This window comes from Taudactylus pleione, unplaced genomic scaffold (assembly GCF_031769625.1).
Source record: "Taudactylus pleione unplaced genomic scaffold, aTauple2 ptg000040l, whole genome shotgun sequence".
In the NCBI taxonomy this organism is placed as follows: Eukaryota; Metazoa; Chordata; class Amphibia; order Anura; family Myobatrachidae; genus Taudactylus; species Taudactylus pleione.
The window spans coordinates 21,174,404-21,193,855 of NW_028284442.1; the positions used below are offsets into that span (position 1 = coordinate 21,174,404).

The window sequence follows — 19,452 nt, forward strand, 5'->3', positions numbered from 1 at the left end:
TTCTGGAATGTTTTCGTCTCTCCACAGAGGAATGCTGTAGCTCTGACAGAGTGACCATCGGGTTCTTGGTCACCTCCCTGACTAGGGCCCTTCTCCCCCGATGGCTCAGTTTAGACTTAAAGCCAACTCTAGGAACTAGAGTCCTGGTGGTTCCGAACTTCTTTCATTTACGGATGATGGAGGCCACTGTGCTCATTGGGACCTTCAAAGCAGCAAATATTTTTCTGTACCCTTCTCCAGATTTGTGCCTCAAGACAATCTGTCTCGGAGATCTACAGACAATTCCTTGGACTTCATGCTTGGTTTGTGCTCTGACATGCACTGTCAAGTGTGGGACCTTATATAGACAGGTGTATGCCTTTCAAAATCATGTCCAAACAACTGAATTTAACACAGGTGGACTCCAATTAAGCTGTAGGAACATCTCAAGGATGATCAGTGGAAACAGGAGGTACCTGAGCTAAATTTTGAGCTTCATGGCAAAGGCTGTGAATACTTATGTACATGTGATTTCTTAGTGGGGTTTTTTTAATTAAATTTGCAGAAATCTCAAACTTTTTACACGTTGTCATTATGTGGTATTGTGTGTAGAATTTTGAGGACAAAAATGAATTTATTCCAGTTTGAAATAAGGCTGTAACATAACAAAATGTGGAAAAAGTGACGCGCTGTGAATACTTTCCGGATGCACTGTGTGTAATATATATATATTTTACACACACTGTGGCTTGAAAGTATTGAACCCCCTAAAAAGTGAACACATTTGTCTGTATTACATTTAAGACTCATAATTCATTACTTTGCATATTTATTATTTAAATAAAAACTGAAAATTCCTCTACCTGTGAATCATTAAAAAAAGTCAGCTGTTACTGAAAAATACTCCCTAATTCAAATTATATTGTTTATGTTACGATTCTGAAGGAAAGCTGTGAAATTTAAGACCAAAAGGCTACAAAATAATATCCAAGTGCTTGAATATACCAGTGAGCAGTGTTGGATCAATTGTGTGAAAATGTGGCGCAAATCTCACACTGCCCATTCCTCAGCAAAGGCCATCCCAATAGTGATGTATGGAGGTGGCAGCATCATGTTGTGGGGATGCATTTCCTCAGCAGGTACTGTGTATCTTGTTAAAATTGAAGGACTGATAGATGATGCAAAATACAGGGAATACTGCAAGAAAGTATGCTTTGGTGGCAGTTCCAGTCATTGTTGTTACTGGGATACTGCATAATGTCCTGTCCTTGTTCTGGCTTTTTGCAGGTAGCTGGAAATCTTGTCTTGTCTGTGTTTAGATCATAGCCTGTCATTCATGTCTGTCTGTGTGTTTTTGTATCATGTGCTCCACTAATTACTAGCTGTCTGGGTGCAGAGCTCAGGTGCACACATGCCTTTGATTAGGAAGTGCTCTCTCCAGGAATTGGTTCTGATTGTACCCTGCTTCCTTTAAGTTTCAGCCAGCCTTGCACTCCATGCCAGTTATATTGTCTGACGTCTGGAGAGTGTTTGTTCTCAGAAGTCTCAATGTTTGCCGGTCTTACCTTGTTCCACAGTTCCTGTATGCTGAGTTATTCTTTCAGTGTCCTGCACCTGCCTGTCTGTTTAGTATTAGCCTGTGAAATATACGCTGCTGCTGCCTGTGGGATTTTCATACCAGAGTCCAGCCAAGCCATGTCATTCTGCTTCCTGCCTGTGTTCCTGTTGTGCCAGAGTTCACCTGTCTGCCATATTGCTCCAGACACACCTCAGTCTGCATTTCATCTCTGCTCTCAAGCCGCATCTCGGCTGTCATAGCCACACCACGGCCCGCAAGACTGCATCATAGCCTGCATCTCATCTCGGCTGTCATAACCGCACCACGGCCTGCAATGCCGCATCATAGCCTGCATCTCATCTCGGCTGTCATAGCCGCACCACGCAAGACCGCATCATAGCCTGCATCTCATCTCGGCTGTCATAGCCGCGCCACGGCCCGCAAGGCTGCATAGTTAAGGTTTCATTTGCACCCCAGCCCTCTAGGCCGCACCTTGAACCTTGTTACTTCAGCCACTAGTCCTTGTCTGCATTTTGTCTGTCTAGTTCTTGTATGTATCTTGCCTGTCCAGTCCTTGTTTGTTTTTCTGTCAGTCTTGTCATAGTCCATTCTTGTCCAGTCTAGTTATGCCTTGATATCCTGCAGTATCACAGTCCTGGTCGTTCCTGCTGTGCAGCCTGCTTAAGTTGTCCTCTCGCTTCTTGCCTGACTACCCAGCTGCACCATTGTCCCTAGACATTCCTGAGACCTATCATCTGCCGCTGCTAGAGTATCCTGTCACTCACATCAGTCCCTGTACTCATCACTTGCAGCTTCACTCCAGCTAGTACCAGTACAGGAAGGACTACCACTCCTCAGCCGTGTTTCTAGTCAGCAGTCCTGCGGTCTCTCGTTGGTTGTGTAAGCCTCTACTGCTGGAGGCGTAAATCCAGATGGCCACCTAAGTACCGATGTAAATAAATCACTAAGGGAACAGCGGGTAGCTGTTATTGGTAGAAGATCCTCTCACTAGCTGTAGAGGTCTTACACAACTGTGCGAGAACCGTAACATTTTGATGTATAGTGATTTTGCTTCAATAAAAAACTTTTTTAAAAAAGAAGAAAACGTCCGAACCTCTTGTAGATGCAAAAGCAGTTGTTTGAGGAGAAATGACAGATCTGAGGCTTGTATCCCCAGGAAGAGGGCCAAAATTCATACAATGACAGGATTCAAGATAGCTGGAATGATCTGGGGAAGTAGCCTCTGACCAAACTCCCCAATAGGTCCTCTAATTCGGAAAAAAATTCTGACAGAAGTGGGCTACTCTGCATGCAGCAGGGTACAACTTACCCCTCTGGAAAAAACCCTCCTAGCTTTTAGGACGGGTGACAAGAGCCACTCTGGCAAAGCGAGTCGGGCCAGAATCTGAAGTATGGCTCTGAGAGCATAGAGGGAGGAAGGCCGCCTATAGAGCCATAAGATGGCCCAACTGTGAGAGCGCCACTCTGATGGCTTATGTGGGCAACGAGTGTCACACTGTCGGGCCAGACCAGGACCGGACGATGCTGGAGTGAAGGTAGAACCAGACAGAGAGCTCTAAAGACCATCCAGAACAACAGGATGAAGTTTAGTAACAGGCTCCCCTGAGCCGTCCACCGATCTTGAAGGTCTAATAACAGGTTACTGCCATCCACCTATGAAGATGTGCATTGGTGGTGAGAAGGACCCCCTGCCCTGGGTCCCAAAGGGAGCAGAGCATAGGAATTGAACCTGCGACTGTTACATGCTAAAGCTGTGAAGCTTGTGCACTAGCGCTTTGAGCCACCACAAAAAAATGTGCGAAAGCTTGTATGATAAAAAAAACGCTGGATCTATGTCATAGGGCCCTGAGAGGCAGGGAACGAAACAGTGCAGTAACCCATCGAAGGGGTAGATTAGAGAGCACAAGCTCTGCCAGCAAGAGTGTAAGAACACTTGGTAGAGATGCCAGAACAGAGGGAACAGAAACCGGGAGACCCTTAGTCTAACGGATGGGAGGAATACCCGCCGAATCCTGGAATGCAGCAAAGCTCACCCCCAAGGGGTAAAGCTTCCAAGAAATTATCTATCCGTGGGACCACAGAAGATCTATCCTGAAACAGATGGATATCTAGTGACTGAGCCCTGATGAGCAGGTCAAGAGGAGCTGCCATGACTGTCCTGATCCTCATGAAAAACCAGAGGGGCTGTGGACATTCCCTAACTGTGATACCGAAAACTGGAAGTGATTGTCCTGCACAGCATACCTGAGGAAGTGCTAGTGACTGATTCGGATGGCCATATGTAAATAGCTCTCCTAGATGTAAACGGATGCTCTAAAAACTGCTAGTCTGAGTGATTGATGGAACGGAGCGACCCCATGCGGATCCGGAGTATGCTGGAATCCCTGCTAACGCCCATAGAATGAGGATGGGCTAGAACAAGCAGTCCAGCATCTGACCAGTAAGAGACTGGTATAGTAACTTGCACCTTCAGATACAAGGGACCTTGACAATGAATATCTCAAGGAAAAAGGGATGTGGAAAAACTTTTGCACTAGTAGGTATATTGTTGTTCAAATATCACAAATGCCCCAACTTAACAGTTCTCAAATGTCATTATTTGTAAGGTTAATGGGGGTGCTGCCGAGGACAATAGCGAATTAATGTCAAAACACAAGAGGAGAAAAGAATGTCCTCTTCGTTGGCACACTAAGAATAATTATAAAATGTAACTTTTATTCAATAAACTGTAAAATATCAATAGACTCCTGACGTGAAATATAGAAAAAGGGGTATTCTATATCAAGAAAAATAAAATGATATTAAATAATAAGTTGTGTCTTTTTAACCCAATAGAAAATGTTTGTTTTATCAAAAAAATTATTCTACACTGTGAAATTAAATGTCAAGATAATGAATTGTGATACTTATGGTACCAAAAGTATCCACTAAGTAACAGTTCTTTTATTAGACAGTGTATGACTACACTTGTGGTTACTGAAATTGCAACAAACATATCTTTGGCCAATAGGTGTCACTGTTGTGTAAGGAATCATATATTGAAATTACACTCGTAATCAGTTGAGAATGTAAATCACTCAGTCTCTGGAATGTTGGTGAGATCGCAACAGAATACATGATCACTCCGTGATACAGTGTTTAAAGATTCTTTATGGTGGTGTGCTTGTGTTTTTTATTCTCTAGAGTCTGGAAAGAGTAAATGTATAATGCATACAATGTGGAACTTGCAATTAGTTACACCTTATAAATATATGAGTGCCAGCATAAAATCAGATAACACAGTAGTTAATGGCAATACTACCGGTATTTAGAATATAACGGTCTGGTATAATATATTAAATAAGCAAAATTAAGTGTGCAATAATTTAGCAAAAATGGAAGAATATTAATTAGTGGTTTTATTAATAAATAAACCATGTACTAATGTGTTTGGATGGTAATTCTTATGTGAATAGAAATAGACTGTATTCAGGATTTCTGTTCCTAATAATCATATAATTTAGGTGCAGGTCAATCTGAGGGCTGTGTTAGTTATTCAGGACCTTAAGCCTTACATCAGCTCAGGATTTAAATCCCCCTTAAAACAAAGAGATGTCAGTTAATTTGTGAAAATAAATTATTAATATTATTTGTTTCTAAAACTGATAACATCTATGGGGGAATTAGGATACAAATGGGCTTGTTGGCTTTATAGCGTAATTAAGAACACTGGGCAGTGTGTCAGCTCAGGATTAATATCCTTATCAGCTTTTGTGCTGTTAATAGGCACACTGCCTATGATGTTAAGTGTGTGAATCGAGCGCTGTTTAACTTAAATAGCGCTATGGTATACCAGGAATAAGTGCTTTCGTTAAATTACTGCTGACATACACCGCGTTTTTAATATATAATGAGGATATAGGAGTAATTTTTTGATATAACATTTTCTATTGGGTTAAAAACTCCCCACAATTTCATTATCCATTGATGGCACAACTATCTCCTCCAAAGTGCGCTGTCTTGAGTTATCCTAGACTCCTCCCTCTCCTTTAAACCACACATCAGCACCTCTCGCAGTCCTGCCGTTTCCACCTAAAAAATATCTCCAGGATTAGACCTTTCCTCACCCAGAATGCCACTAAAACCCTCTTCCACTCACTGGTCATCTCCAGTTTGGACTACTGTAACCTTCTCCTAGCTGGCCTCCCAGTCTCTCACCTCTCTCCACTACAATCTGTTCTCCATGCTGCTGCTCGGCTCATCTTCCTCTCCAGACGTTCTACATCTGCTTCCCTTCTCCTACAAGCCCTACACTGGCTCCCCTTCAGATGCCAGTTCAAGGTTCTTACACTCTCCTACAAAGCCCTCACCAAATCCTCTCCCGCATACATTTCTGACCTTCTCTCCCTTCACACTCCCCCCCCCCCCGTCCACTTCGCTCAACAAATGCATGCCGCCTCTATCGCCAACTGATTATTTCCTCCCACTCCCACATCCAAGATTTTGCCCGTGCTGCTCCCTACCTTTTGGAATGCTTCTACCTCTCCCCATCAGACTCTCCACCTCTCTACAAATCTTCAAACGGGCTCTCAAGAGCCACTACTTCATCAAGGCCTTCCAGCACTCATCCTAACCTACCTCATGCTCTTTACTCCCTATCTTCCCCTTCTGTGTCACGCTTCTCTGTCTGCCCCTCCCCTTTAGAATGTAAGCTCTCACGAGCAGGGACCTCTTCCCTCATGTGCTTCTCTTTACATTTTTTTCTACTCTTTACTCCCCATAAGGGCACCTAACACGTGACTGCCAACTCCCGGCTGCTTATTGTGCGTTCTTTAATCACTATTGCAGCAATGTATATAAATCGTGTCCTTGTCCTGCACTGTAATGTACTGTAAGTTACTTGTTTCCTGTTCCCCTATTAGTTCTATATACTATGTAAGGCGCTGCGGAACACTTGTGGTGCCATATAAATAAAGGATAATAATAATAAAAAGACACAACTTATTATTTAATATTTTATTATTCTTGATATAGAATACACCTTTTTCTATATTTCACGTCAGGAGTCTATTCATATTTTAAAGTTTATTAAATAAAAGTTACATTTTATACTTATTCTTAGTGCGCCAACGAAGAGGACATTCTTTTCTCCTCTTGTGTTTTGACCTTCACAATGACCATGGAAGTCATAGGGGAGCGAACAGAGTCTACCAGAGCTCTGGCTGCTCCTGGAAGTGCTTGGGAAACCCTCTAAGGCATATATGAGTCCCTAATACAGGAATGTAGCCAGAGGACTGTCCTGGCCACCACGGCAGATGTCCACACTTTAGAGGTTAATACAACTAATTAACTAGGTAGTAGCCTGACTGGCCCACTAGGGACAATACTTTGTTCTTGAATCGAGACCGTCCAGCAGTCCCTAGCCTTAGCTGCCAAAGCAAAACTGAGGGACATGCACTACAATATAGATCATTTTGGGGAAACTACAGTGCATCCGGAAAGTATTCACAGCACTTCACATTTTGTTATGTTACAGCCTAATTCCAAAATGGAATACATTAATTTTTGTCCTCATAATTCTACACACAATACCCCCTTAATGACAACATGTAAAAAAAATTTTTCTTAGATTTTTGCAAATTTTAGTAAAAAACAAACAAAAACAAAACAACCCCCCCCCCAAAAAAAAAAATCATGTGTACATAAGTATTCACAACCTTTGCTCAATACTTTGTTGATGCACCTTTGGCAGCAATTACAGCCTCAAGTCTTTTTTGAATATGATGCCACAAGCTTGGCACACCTATCTTTGGGCAGTTTCACCCATTCCTCTTTGCCGCACCTCTCAAGTTCCATCAGGTTGGATGGGAAGTGTTGGTGCACAGCCATTTTCAGATCTCTCCAGAGATGTTCAATCAGATTCAAGTCTGGGCTCTGGCTGGGCCACTCAAGGACATTCAGAGTTGTCCTGAAGCCACTCCTTTGGTATCTTGGCTGTGTGCTTAGAGTTGTTGTCCTGCTGAAAGATGAAATGTCGCAGCAGTCTCAGGTCAAGAGCGCTCTGGAGCAGGTTTTCATCCAGGATGTCTCTGTACATTGCTGCATTCATCTTTCCCTCTATCCTGACTAGTCTCCCAGTTCCTGCCGCTGAAAAACATCCCCACAGCATGATGCTGCCACCACCATGCTTCACTGTAGGGATGGTATTGGCCTGGTTATGAGCAGTGCCTGGTTTCCTCCAAACATAATGCCTGGCATTCACGCCAAGGAGTTCAATCTTTGTCTCGTCAGACCAGAGAATTTTGTTTCTCATGGTCTGAGTCCTTCAGGCATTTTGGCAAACTCCAGGCGGGCTGCCATGTGCTTTTTACTAAGGGGTGGCTTCCGTCTGGGCAATCTACCATACAGGCCTGATTGGTGGATGGCTGCAGAGATGGTTGTTCTTCTGGAAGGTTCTCCTATATGGACAGAGGAATGCTGTAGCTTTGACAGAGTGACCAGCGGGTTCTTGGTCACCTCCCTGACTAGGGCCCTTCTCCCCCGATCGCACAGTTTAGACTTACAGCCAACTCTAGGAAGAGTCCCGGTGGTTCCGAACTTCTTCCATTTACGGATGATGCACTGTGCTCATTGGGACCTTCAAAGCAGCAGATATTTTTCTGTACCCTTCCCCAGATTTGTGCCACGAGACAATCCTGTCTCGGAGATCTACAGACAATTCCTTGGGCTTCATGCTTGGTTTGTGCTCTGACATGCACTGTCAAGTGTGGGACTTTATATAGACAGGTGTATGCCTTTCAAAATCATGTCCAAACAACTGAATTTATCACGGGTGGACTCCAATTAAGCTGTAGGAACATCTTAAGGATGATCAGTGGAAACAGGATTCACCTGAGCTAAATTTTGAGCTTCATGGCAAAGGCTGTGAATACTTATGTACATGTGATTTCTTAGTGGGTTTTTTTTTTTTTTATTAATTTTGCAAAAATCTCAAACTCTTTACATGTTGTCATTATGGGGTATTATGAGCAGAATTTTGAGGACAAAAATTAATTTATTCCATTTTGGAATAAGGCTGTAACATAACAAAATGTGGAAAAAGTGAAGTGCTGTGAATGCTTTCCAGATGTACTGTATATAGCTGCCCAGGATAGCAGATCTAACAAGTCTGGTAAAGAAATACAACTGGGAATTCCCACGTTGAAAGTGTGTTTAGATATCCAGAATCCTCCGCTAGGAGGTTCTTAAACTACCTTAAGCAAGAGCCGTTGTTATATGTACATGGGCTCTGGTCCAGGAAGCTGCAATGGTTAAAAGTGCTGAAAGATCCTTATCAGAGTGTCTACCTTTTAAAGGAATGGAGACTCCAGCTTTCTGTTCTTGAGGAGCAGACTCACAATCGGACAGGACCTAGCGCTGTCAGGCCTGGAAGGTCTGTGCTGAGCCATGCCTTACTGGCTAGCATCAGCCACTCCTGAATTAAGTTAAGTGGAGGAGTGCTGCATTTACCTGGCTCTCTGGCAGGTATGACCCTCCTTGTAGGAAGCAGAACTGCACATTAGCCCGCCGGACCATAGAAGACTTTAACTGGCCTAGGAGCTGCAAGCAGGTTAGTTAACATCCACATTAACTGTAATTGGAAGTCTCTGCCAGCTTCCTTGACTGGTTGCCATGGACGAAGGAACTCTCATGCAGCGTAACTTTGAACAACGGACACTGATGACTGTAATAGGGATTCCTCTGCCATCGCAGTTTAAGAATCCAAAGGCCTATGGAGAAAGTATATTAGTACACAGCTCTAGAAAAAGGCTCAACAGCTATGTAACACAGGAGCACCCACCTTCCCGGTTGCTTCAACCTTGGAAGCCATTCTATAGATTGTAAGCTTGCGAGCAGGGCCCTCTTACCCTTATGTATGTCTTTTACAACCCAGTATAATGTTAATATTGATTCAAATTGTAAAGCACAATGGAATTTGCTGCGCTATATAAGAAACTGTAAATAAATAAATAAATTTAAAAGCAGTCCAAGTGTATCCCCACACAAATGTTCTAAAAGCAATGATGTGTAGATTACGGGGTTGTGCCATGAATGAGAAAGTGCCTCAAATAAAGAAATAAGTGGGGCTACAGAGAGAAAACCTCAGGTCATATGATACTAAGATTAACTTTATGACAGAGACCTTTAACGGACCCAGTACTGTTACCTAAAGTACAGTGGTATCCTCGCTTTACTGATGGGAGTCAGATATAAATATCTCCATAAATATACATACAGTATATATGTTCATATTATATATACCAATTATTAGGGCATAAATATAAAGTACTACAGTAAAGCTGCACACACAACCTTCTAAGGCACAGAACTAATGGGCAATAATAGCATTTAACAAACCAGCCCTAAATAGAGCAGGAATGAGTTAAATGTATACCAGACTAGCTATAGTGAGGTATACATGGAGACAGCCTAACTACTGTCCGGAGATGTGCTGAGGGATGCATTTTGTAAAATGGCTGCCCAGCATCTCTCTATAGGAGGGGAGAGTGAGAGATCAAACACACTGGGTCAGGCTGTTTTCTAACAGCGAGTGCGCAGGTGCGGGGGAGGGGCTAACAGGAAGAGCCGGACTCTCCCATCTGGTATGGACCCCAGGGACATGGCCTTCATCACTGTCAGCGACGTCCTGTTAGCCGGTGCCCTGGTGGTCTAATGTGAGGAATGGGGATCCCCAGGACCAACACTACCAGCACCGCCGGTGGTCTCCGGCAATGTAAAGCCATGAAAATACGGCTTACCTGCCCCCGTCGGCGTCTGACTGCGGGAGTGTGCCTGTCCCTTTCCGTAGTCCTGCGGCGGAAGTCATCGAACCCCTATAGGATGCCCTGCACTGCTTGCTCTTTGAAGAGAAATATGAATATATTTAAAAATAAATAAAAGTAACATGTGGCCACTTAAAAGCAGCCCCCACAAAATGGTGCCCGCTCCTGCTCTGCACCAAACTTAAACTGGCTGGGTGTGGGGTATAGTGCAGAGGGAGCCTGGGGACTGCTGGGAAGAAAATTAATAACTATTTGGTGCCCAGACTATCCCTCTCCAGGCTAAGAGATCCCTGTGCCCCCTAGTGGAGGAAGAAGAAAAGTTCGTGGAGGGTTGAATATTTATGCAAACTAAATTTTTCAGTATGAAAAATAAAATGTGCATGCAAATGATGAATTATGAGTTTGAAAATGTACTTGCACTGTACGATGGCGCAATATATTGTTCCATGCTGCATTTAGTAACTTTTTAGATGAATTAATACTTTTGCAAGACACTGTATATATATTTTTTTCTCTTTTTTTAAATGTTCATCTCACTTTTTTGGTGTAAATTGAATATATAATACATATTGTTGCCTCTGGTGGTGTTATACATAAGCACTACATGTTCAGATATATTTAATAAGTGTAATATTGTTATATGGTAAGTGATTGATTACTTTCTTTAGACTACAATAAAAAAGACGACTTATGTTCTTACTTGTTAAGTCTTTTTCTTTGACTCCATAGGGGGCACAGGGATGAGTCTGGGCACCAAATAGTTAATGAAATTACCCACAAGCCCAGGCTCCTCTTCTCTATACCCCTCCTCCAGCCAGAGACCATCAGTTTAGTTTGCAAGCCCTTCAGCAGGAGCTAGGCAGAGGAGAAGGAAGGCTGGCATACATACAGAACCATACACACCATGGAAAGTACAGCCGGGCACCTTGTGCCCCCTATGGAGTAGAAGAAAAAGACTTGACGGATAAGAACATAAGTCTTTTCTTCTTCCACTAGGGAGCACAGGGATGACACTGGGACGTCCCAAAACTGTCCCCCATGTGGGTGGGGACGCTCCTGAGCTGCAATGAGCACGGAACGCCCGAAGGTGGCATGTGAGGACTCAAAAGTATCTCAAACATAAAACCTGATAAAGGTATGAGCAGATGACCACGTGAAAGCCTTACAGCGTTGTTCAGCAGAAACCCCACAGTGTGCTGCCCAAGAAGTCCCCACTGATCCTGGGTGGAATGGGCAGGGGTATGAAAGTTCGCCAAGGAGTAAGCCTGGTGAATGTTAGAGCGGAGCCAGCGGGCCAAGGTCTGCTTAGTAGCCGGCCAGCCCCTATCATGAACGTCATATAAGACAGAGAATCCGACTTGCGAATCTCCCTGGTCCTTTTGACATAAAGCCGGAGAGCCCTTACCACATCCAAGGAAGCTTCTAGTTGAGAAGAATCTGCCGTCTGGAACACAGGTACCACAATCTCCTGACTAATGTGGAAACGGGGTACCACCTTGGGAAGGTAGCCCAGGCGAGTCCGCAGCACAGTCCTGTCTGAATGGAAAACAAGGAACGGGGAGCGACAAGATAGGGCGCTCAAATCCGACACCCTCTGGGCCGACTCGATGGCCAGCAAAAAGTGTTCCACGTGAGCCAGTGCAAATTCACCGGACTGGAGAGCCCATTGATCTAAAGACAGGTCCCAGGGAGCCACAGGAGAGCGGTGGCTGAATATGGAGAAGTCCCTGGAAAAAAGTTTGCACTTCCGGCAGCAGAGCTATCTACCTTTGGAAGAGAACAGACAAGGCCAAAACCTGGATCTTTAAAGACTAGAACCAGAGGCCCAAATCCAGACTGGTCTGCAGAAAGGAAAGGATACGGGAAAGGCGGAAAGACCAGGGGTTAAGACCCGTAGTCGAACACCAAGAAAAATAGGTCCAGCAAACCCGGTGATAAATACGTGCCGAGGAAGGCTTCCTAGTCTGCAGCATGGTCCAAATGACCCTCCTGGAGAATCCTTTTGCTCTTAGGATGGATGTCTCAAGAGCCGCCCTGTCAAAGTGAGACGGGCCAGATCTGGATGGAAACATAAACCCCGAGACACAAGAACCGACCGCAGGGCGTTGGTGGAGAAGCCCAGGAGATCTGCATACCACTCGCGCCAAGGCCAATTCGGTGCCACCAGGGCCAGAGTGCCTCCCTCCAACTTGAACTTGCGGAGTTTATGAGGAATCATTGAAATCCGAGGGAAGACATAAATCAGAGGGAAGATCCAAGGAACTGCTACTGCATCTGTAACCCCTGAGGAAGTCTAGAGGAGAGGACAGAGGGCCTGATTCAGAGCCGGACGCTCTGACCAGAGCACTCGCTCTGAATCAGGGACCTCCTCCATGAAAATGGAGCGGCCTCTTGGACGCTCGCATAGCTGTGGGTGACCACCCACAGCTATAGTGAGCGTCCATGATGATGGTCGCGATGGTCTTGACCATCGCGACCATCGGGCCTGCGATGGAGACCCTGCGGTAGGGTCTCGCTGCCGCAAGCCCTGGAGTGATTTTGGCTCCATCAGAGCCAAAATCACTCCCACTGACATCACTACTGATGTCAGTGGGGCCGGCTTCAGACGGTAGGCGTTCCCATGGGAACGCCTCCGTCTGGCAGGCACGCCCACCAAAGGGGGTGTGCTGTCAATCAACATCGACAGCACGCCCCCTTTGGTGCGAGACCCGGAGCGACGGCTATCCCGTCGCAAGCCGGGTCTCGCGCATGCGCATGACGGAGCTCCCTCCGTCGTGCGCATGCGCAGTAGGGCACCATCGACCCACTTGCGAGCGTCCTGCGCTCGCGAGCGGGTCTGAATGACCCCCAGAGTTCCACCTGGACGAAACACGTTGGGTACTTTACTGTATGCTGATTCTCAGATAAGCTGTTGTTTACTATCTCTAATGTACGGGCATTCATTTTGCAATATTGAAGCTCTGAAATTTGAAACTGTTACACTATGTATGTCTATTTTTATATTTTTGGATTGCCATTAAAACTGTGAAAAACACTACTGATGTCAGTGACCTTATGAGGATCTTCACAAAGGACATGAGATAAGCTGTCTTAATCTTATGCACATGGTACGGGTTCACTCTTAGGCCTCTTCACACAATTTTGGTGGTGTTTCACAGTTATTGCACTAGGAGGCGCCCTTGTTTTTTTCAGATTGAAGGAGTTGGTGTGCTTGACAACAAGGAGCTTTGGCCGTCCAATTTGAGTGGACTTTTCTAGGCACGAAACAGACTTTTTCAAAAGACTTATACCCATATAGGGTGTTCTTTATTTTTATTATTGTTTTATTTCACATTGTCATACACTGGCCTAGCGCCAAAATTTTATATATATATATATATATATATATATATATATATATATCTGAACTCACCACTGCCAGGGATGTTCCCCCAGTGACCAGTACAGGGACACAGGAAAGGTACACTTACTTGCGCACACACAGAGACCACTCATTGCATAAAGTGGGCTAATAAGCTCAACAAACAAAATAGCAAGAAGGGGCAATTATGTAGAGCAGCTGCTGGGAGCAAGCTATGAGAGGAGACTGGAGACCTGTCCTCTCCAACGCTGAGGCAGGCAATGTGGTAAAATGCATGCTGGGAGCCGTCTTACCTGTGTCCCCGGTGAGCGCCAGCTGCGGCTCCGGATGTTCTGGAGTCAGTGACCCAGTCACCAGTGCTGCACCTACTGGCGCTGTGGTGGCAGTGGGGGTGTCATATAGGATGCCTTACACTGTCCACTCTTAGTAAAAAAAAATCTCAACATTTTAAATAAAATAAATAAAACACGGAGGGAACCATCTAACACATCCCACTCTGAAAATGGTGCCCAGCACCAAACTCAAACTGATGGCCTCTGGCTGGGGGCGGGGTATAGAGGAGAGAAGCCTGGGCTTGTGGGAATTTCATTAATTATTTGGTGCCCAGGCTCTCCTCTCAAGGCTATACCCCAGTTTAGTCCCTGTGACCCCTACTTTAAAAAAAAATGTTACTGTGTTGTATGGTTGCAGCTGTAATTGGAAGCAAAATTAAATTTTATTTATTTTTTCTTCTAGATAGGCAGTAATGGAATACAGGCATCCTGGGCTGGAGGTATAAATGGTCGAGAAGTTATGGACAGATTTTTTCCTTTTGTACCCAAACTTCTTTCTCCTAAAGGCTTGTTCTATTTACTTGTTTTAAGAGAGAACAACCCAGGTGAGATACTTTGCTCTACATTATATATTAGGACTGTTACAGTCTTTATAATTGAATTTCTTCAGGACATGTTTGATCCATTTTCTGTTAGTTTTACTGCGGCAATAGTAGTGATATGGTTGTCTGCCCAAATGTTCCTTTTTTAATACAAATTGTAAATCCATAGAAATTAGTGATCCATAAGTAATATGCTACTACTGTTGCTGCAAAGCCAAAATGGCTCCCTTAAATTCCCTGAAATTGCTGCACTCAAACCTGGCTGGGAGATGAGACCTGCTAGATGAGCCAGAAGTATCCAAGACCATTAGTCTCCTATGTGACAACTCATCACTTCCCTCATTTCTCTAGCCAAGTCCAAACATACCATTCCTTTCACAAGATGAGAGAAACCAGCCAAAAGCAGCTCCACAAATGTGAAACTGCTTCCCCACTGCCTGTGTTATATGTTTGGGGTACAGCACCTTTATAGTGGGTTATGACCACAGACAAGCTGAGGGTGTGTAGATGGACAGTTTATTTTTAAATACGGACTTTATTTCTTTTCATTTTCAGATGAGGTTGTGGATACAATGAAGTCATATGGATTAGAAGGGTGCAAACTGCTTTCTAGACAAGCTGGAATAGAGCATCTGACCATTTTAAAATTTTGGAAACCTATCAACTGACTTTTATTGTCCAGCTACTGCATATCCCCAATGAAGGATATATACACATGCTTACACACACATGGAAGACATTTTGCAGCTGAGCCAATGATATGGAGAGTACAGATCCTTAAGTCAATGAGAACTAGTGGCATCACTTTGTGATCGGGCATTTTCGTAGTTAATGGATGAGCTCCTTTTGGGGTGCTTTTTTTGGTTGAGTGCATGAAATACATAAATGATGGACACACTTGGATAAGTACTTAGCGAAGTCATGACACGGATCATACATTTCAGGTTCTCTTACAGGAACAGATTCATTATGATTATTAATGAGCAAGTGTGTTAGAGTGGACTGGATTTCTGAAATTTAAAAAAAATCTTAATGTACATTTTAGTACTGCATGACTGATTTGAAAATCATGCTTCTCCAAGTCAATCCAGTTTATCAATTCATGTCCTGATTTTGCAACTCTAGAACTGAGTAAAGGGGCCTATCCATTAGCAGATGTATTTCTGAGCGATGAAAGACAAAAGATATCCCTTGAAAATTCCAGTGGCTGTGCTGAACGATATCTGTCATGTACATGACAGATTTTGGCAAACGACGAACGATATCGCATGACATCATTCAGGTAGTGGATTTTTTTTCTCTGTAGCTGCTGCTAATATAATTCATCGTTCACCGCATATAAACTGCACGATATTGCTAATATCGTAAAGCTATATGCGATAATTGACCAACATGTTAGAGAGATGATGGATGCGATTTATCGGCCGCGGGAGTGCGCATCTGTCATCGTTCAGGGGCTATCCATTAGCAGATATAATGCACGATATATGGTTCAATCGTTCATTTATCTGCTAATGGATAGGCCCCTTTAAACAGTTATTTCTCCTTAATCCACTGGAGAACGCTGGGTTATAGATGCTGGTGGGTATAGCCGGACCTTTTAATTCTTAGATGATTTGAATATGACTCCTCCCTCTCTTTACCCCATCTGACCTCAGTTTAGTATAAGTGTCTGATGGAGCTGGGTATTTTTAAGAGTTCCTTTTTTATGGTCTTCTGGCCCTTCATTTTGCTATTTCTGACCTTCTGGTAAGCAGTGTTTCTGCACATCCTGGGGTCAGTCATTTTCTGCCAGAGGTGGCAAATCAAAAGGCCATCAGTTGCTCCGTATGGGGCACGGTGTGAAAACTACTAAATCTCAAATTTCTGAACACATTTCCAGAAATTCCTAATGGAATCAGTGATCGAGAGCAAGGAGAATTTCTGATATTTTTGGACATTCATGATGCCTATTTACACCTTCCCATCTGGGAGCCATATCAATCTTTTCTTCGTTTCGCAATAAGGGACGCCCACTACCAGTTCAGAACCCTTCCCTTCGGTCTCTCTTCCAATCCCACAGGTGTTTACCAAAGTGATGGCAGTCCTGGTGGCTCACCTTCGGTCGTTGGGAATGACTATTGTCTCTTACCTCAACAATTTCCTCATAAAGGCACCATCCTCAGAGATTCTTCACTATCTCAACAGACGCTCATCTCTCACGAGTAGATTGCAAATTTCAAGTAGTCTAATTTGAATTCATCTTGGAGGCTGCTTGTCCTATGAATGCTGTTCAACATGTCCTTGCAGAGGGTTTTATTCTGCCAGACAAGATACCAGTCATTCAATCTCTGGGGCTGCTGGTTCTCAGGAAACGAGCATCTCAGTCCATCTGTGCATGGGTCTTCTGGGAAAGCCGATTTCCTCCTTCGAGGCAGTCCTATTCGATAGGTTTAACTCCCGGGACCTACTATCCAAGTGGGGCAGGTCTTGCCTCCAAAGGTCTTGAGTCATTACTCTCAACTCAGGCCCGTCTGTCCCTTCTATGGTGGTTGGATTCCAATATCTCCATGTTCGGTCATGATTGGGACTGAATTTTAGTTACCATGAATACCAGTCTCTGGGACTGGGGAGCTCTCTGCTATAAGGACAATCTTCAGAGCCTTGTCAGCAGCGGCAGGCGAAGTAATGGTCCAGTCAAATAATGCCATAGTGGTGGCGTACATCAATCACCATGGGGAGGGTGTACCACAAGTCCCTTGGCCATGAGGAAAACTGCACATATCGTCAGGTGAGCAGAAAGTCACGTGACAGCCGTGTTAATCCCAGGGTCGAAAATTGAGTGGCAGATTACCTTAGCTATCAGGATCTTCACCCCCAGGGAGAGGTACCCGGACATTTTCCAAGATAAGGTAGCACAATGAGGGCTGATGGACTTTTTATTATGGCATCTTGGCTCAGCTACAAGGTTCTTCTTTATTGTTCCAGAAAGAAAAACCCGGCATCTCTGGTTAGCGGACGCTCTAACTGTGCTGTGGTCTTTTCTCCTGATCTACCTGTTTCCACATCTTTCTCAGGCTCTAAATCAAGTGTGAATGGGTGACTGTGAACCTAGTGGCTCCCAATTGGCCACGTGAGTCGTGATATTCAGATCTTCAGGGTCTTTTGATAATGTCCTGTGGCGTCTTCCAGACTTGTTTCCCCTACATTCTCCAGTATCCCACAGTGCAAAGGTCCCCCAAACTCGGTCATCACGGCACCCTAACAGTATATGTTTTAAGGCTATCCATGCTTGACCACATGTGACTTTAGTGCCTCAATTTGATTTAACTACCTGTGCTCAACAATGGATATCTTTAAAACCTGAACTGTTGGGGTGCCTTGAGGACTACTTTTCGGAACCTCTGCCCCAGTGGATGAAGAAAACAGGAATTTTTATACTTAAAAGTAAAATCCATTCCAGATTCCATGGGGGACACTTGTGTTTGGTTGTATTCTGTTTGGGTTACGGTTATTTGCCATTTGCTTGTTGTGATGTGCTCATCACTTAGTTTGGCAGGTTCTCCCCTTTTTTGTTCCCTCTCTTCTCGGGCTTGGTTAAACTGAACTGAGGTCAGGTGGAGTATATAGGGGTAGCCATGTTCAAATCATCTAAGATTTAAAGTGCCAGACTACACACACCACCATCTATACCCCAGTGTCCCCCATGGAATTGGAGAAATAGATTACTGTTAAGTACACATCTTGTATTTGAGATTTAGAGCTAATGGTATATCTGGTTTTCGATTACAAAAGTTTTTCATTATTTAGCATTGCAAAAAATGGAGCTCTGGCAAGAAATTCACACCTTTCATTTTTAACAGAATACTATTCTTTCTTACCTCCAGTTGCCTTTATTATCTTACAAAAAAAATGTCAACTATTTGAATGTAATTTAACCCTAACCCTCTCCCAAGTGCCTAACCCTAAAGATGCAGAAAAGCCATTAAAAAAAACACGTTGACTATTTTTGTGTCGACCATTGGAACCTGTCAACCTATTGTATGTCGACCATCTGGGGTTAACTTATTGACTTTTACATTGTAGTTCTTCTATCCGGATACTCATTGGACGGTCGACTAACCTTAACAAGGGTCACACATTACTCCTAAACTCAGTAGCAAGTTCATCAGCAGGCTTTTTAAACAAGTTACAAGCTATAAAAAAAAATATGACAAAGCAGGAAGAAGCTGGACACTACAAATAAAGCCTGCTATTGCCCATCACAGATATACACCATACTCTGCTCTGGACCTAGCATAACTGGTTTATGCCCAACATATACTGTTGGCGCCAAGCATATTCTAATGCTCATCAGAGAACCACTGTTGACCTCATTAATGGTAATGTTTTCTCCACATTAGCCATTATAGAAATACTTAGCTGATTCTCATCCAGTGGCTCCAAACCACCAATTTAATTCCCGAACTTGTGGGTCCTTCCCTTCAACAAATCTAAATGTTTCACGCAGTAATCCTGCAATTGTTGTGATGTGCTGAAATACAGGTTTTCTTTATAGGTCTCACGTTAGCTCTTCTGACCCTGCAGGCCGTCCTCTGTCCCTGAAGATTCTGGTCAGAGCTACTTTCAAAGGGTCTCGCGCATCAGATAACCTGTCATCAAGGTGCTTGATGTCATTGCATCTTCACTCATCTGTTCCCTATTATCCTACCTGGGAAAGATTAAGTTATCCAGCAGCATAGGATATTAAGGCTACTTCTGGCCTTAAGACGCATAAGAATTGTTTGTAGAATGACTAACTAGCCTTAATCAAGTGTAGACACAATGAATAATTTAATATTTTGCTTCATAAATTTTAACACCCTCAGGATAAAAAAAA

At 43.8% G+C, this 19,452-nt stretch overlaps 1 protein-coding gene across 2 annotated transcripts in view; it reads left to right on the forward strand.

Annotated features, from left to right (window-relative positions):
- HEMK2 (HemK methyltransferase 2, ETF1 glutamine and histone H4 lysine) overlaps positions 1–19,452 on the forward strand; it is a 35,664-nt gene extending 16,212 nt beyond the window's left edge. For both annotated transcript variants that reach the window (XM_088453839.1, XM_088453840.1), the window contains 2 exons: positions 14,456–14,597; positions 15,150–19,452. In XM_088453839.1, coding sequence (XP_088309965.1) covers positions 14,456–14,597; positions 15,150–15,262 — 255 coding nt within the window. In that variant the 3' untranslated portion in view covers positions 15,263–19,452. The remainder of the gene's footprint in view (positions 1–14,455; positions 14,598–15,149) is intronic.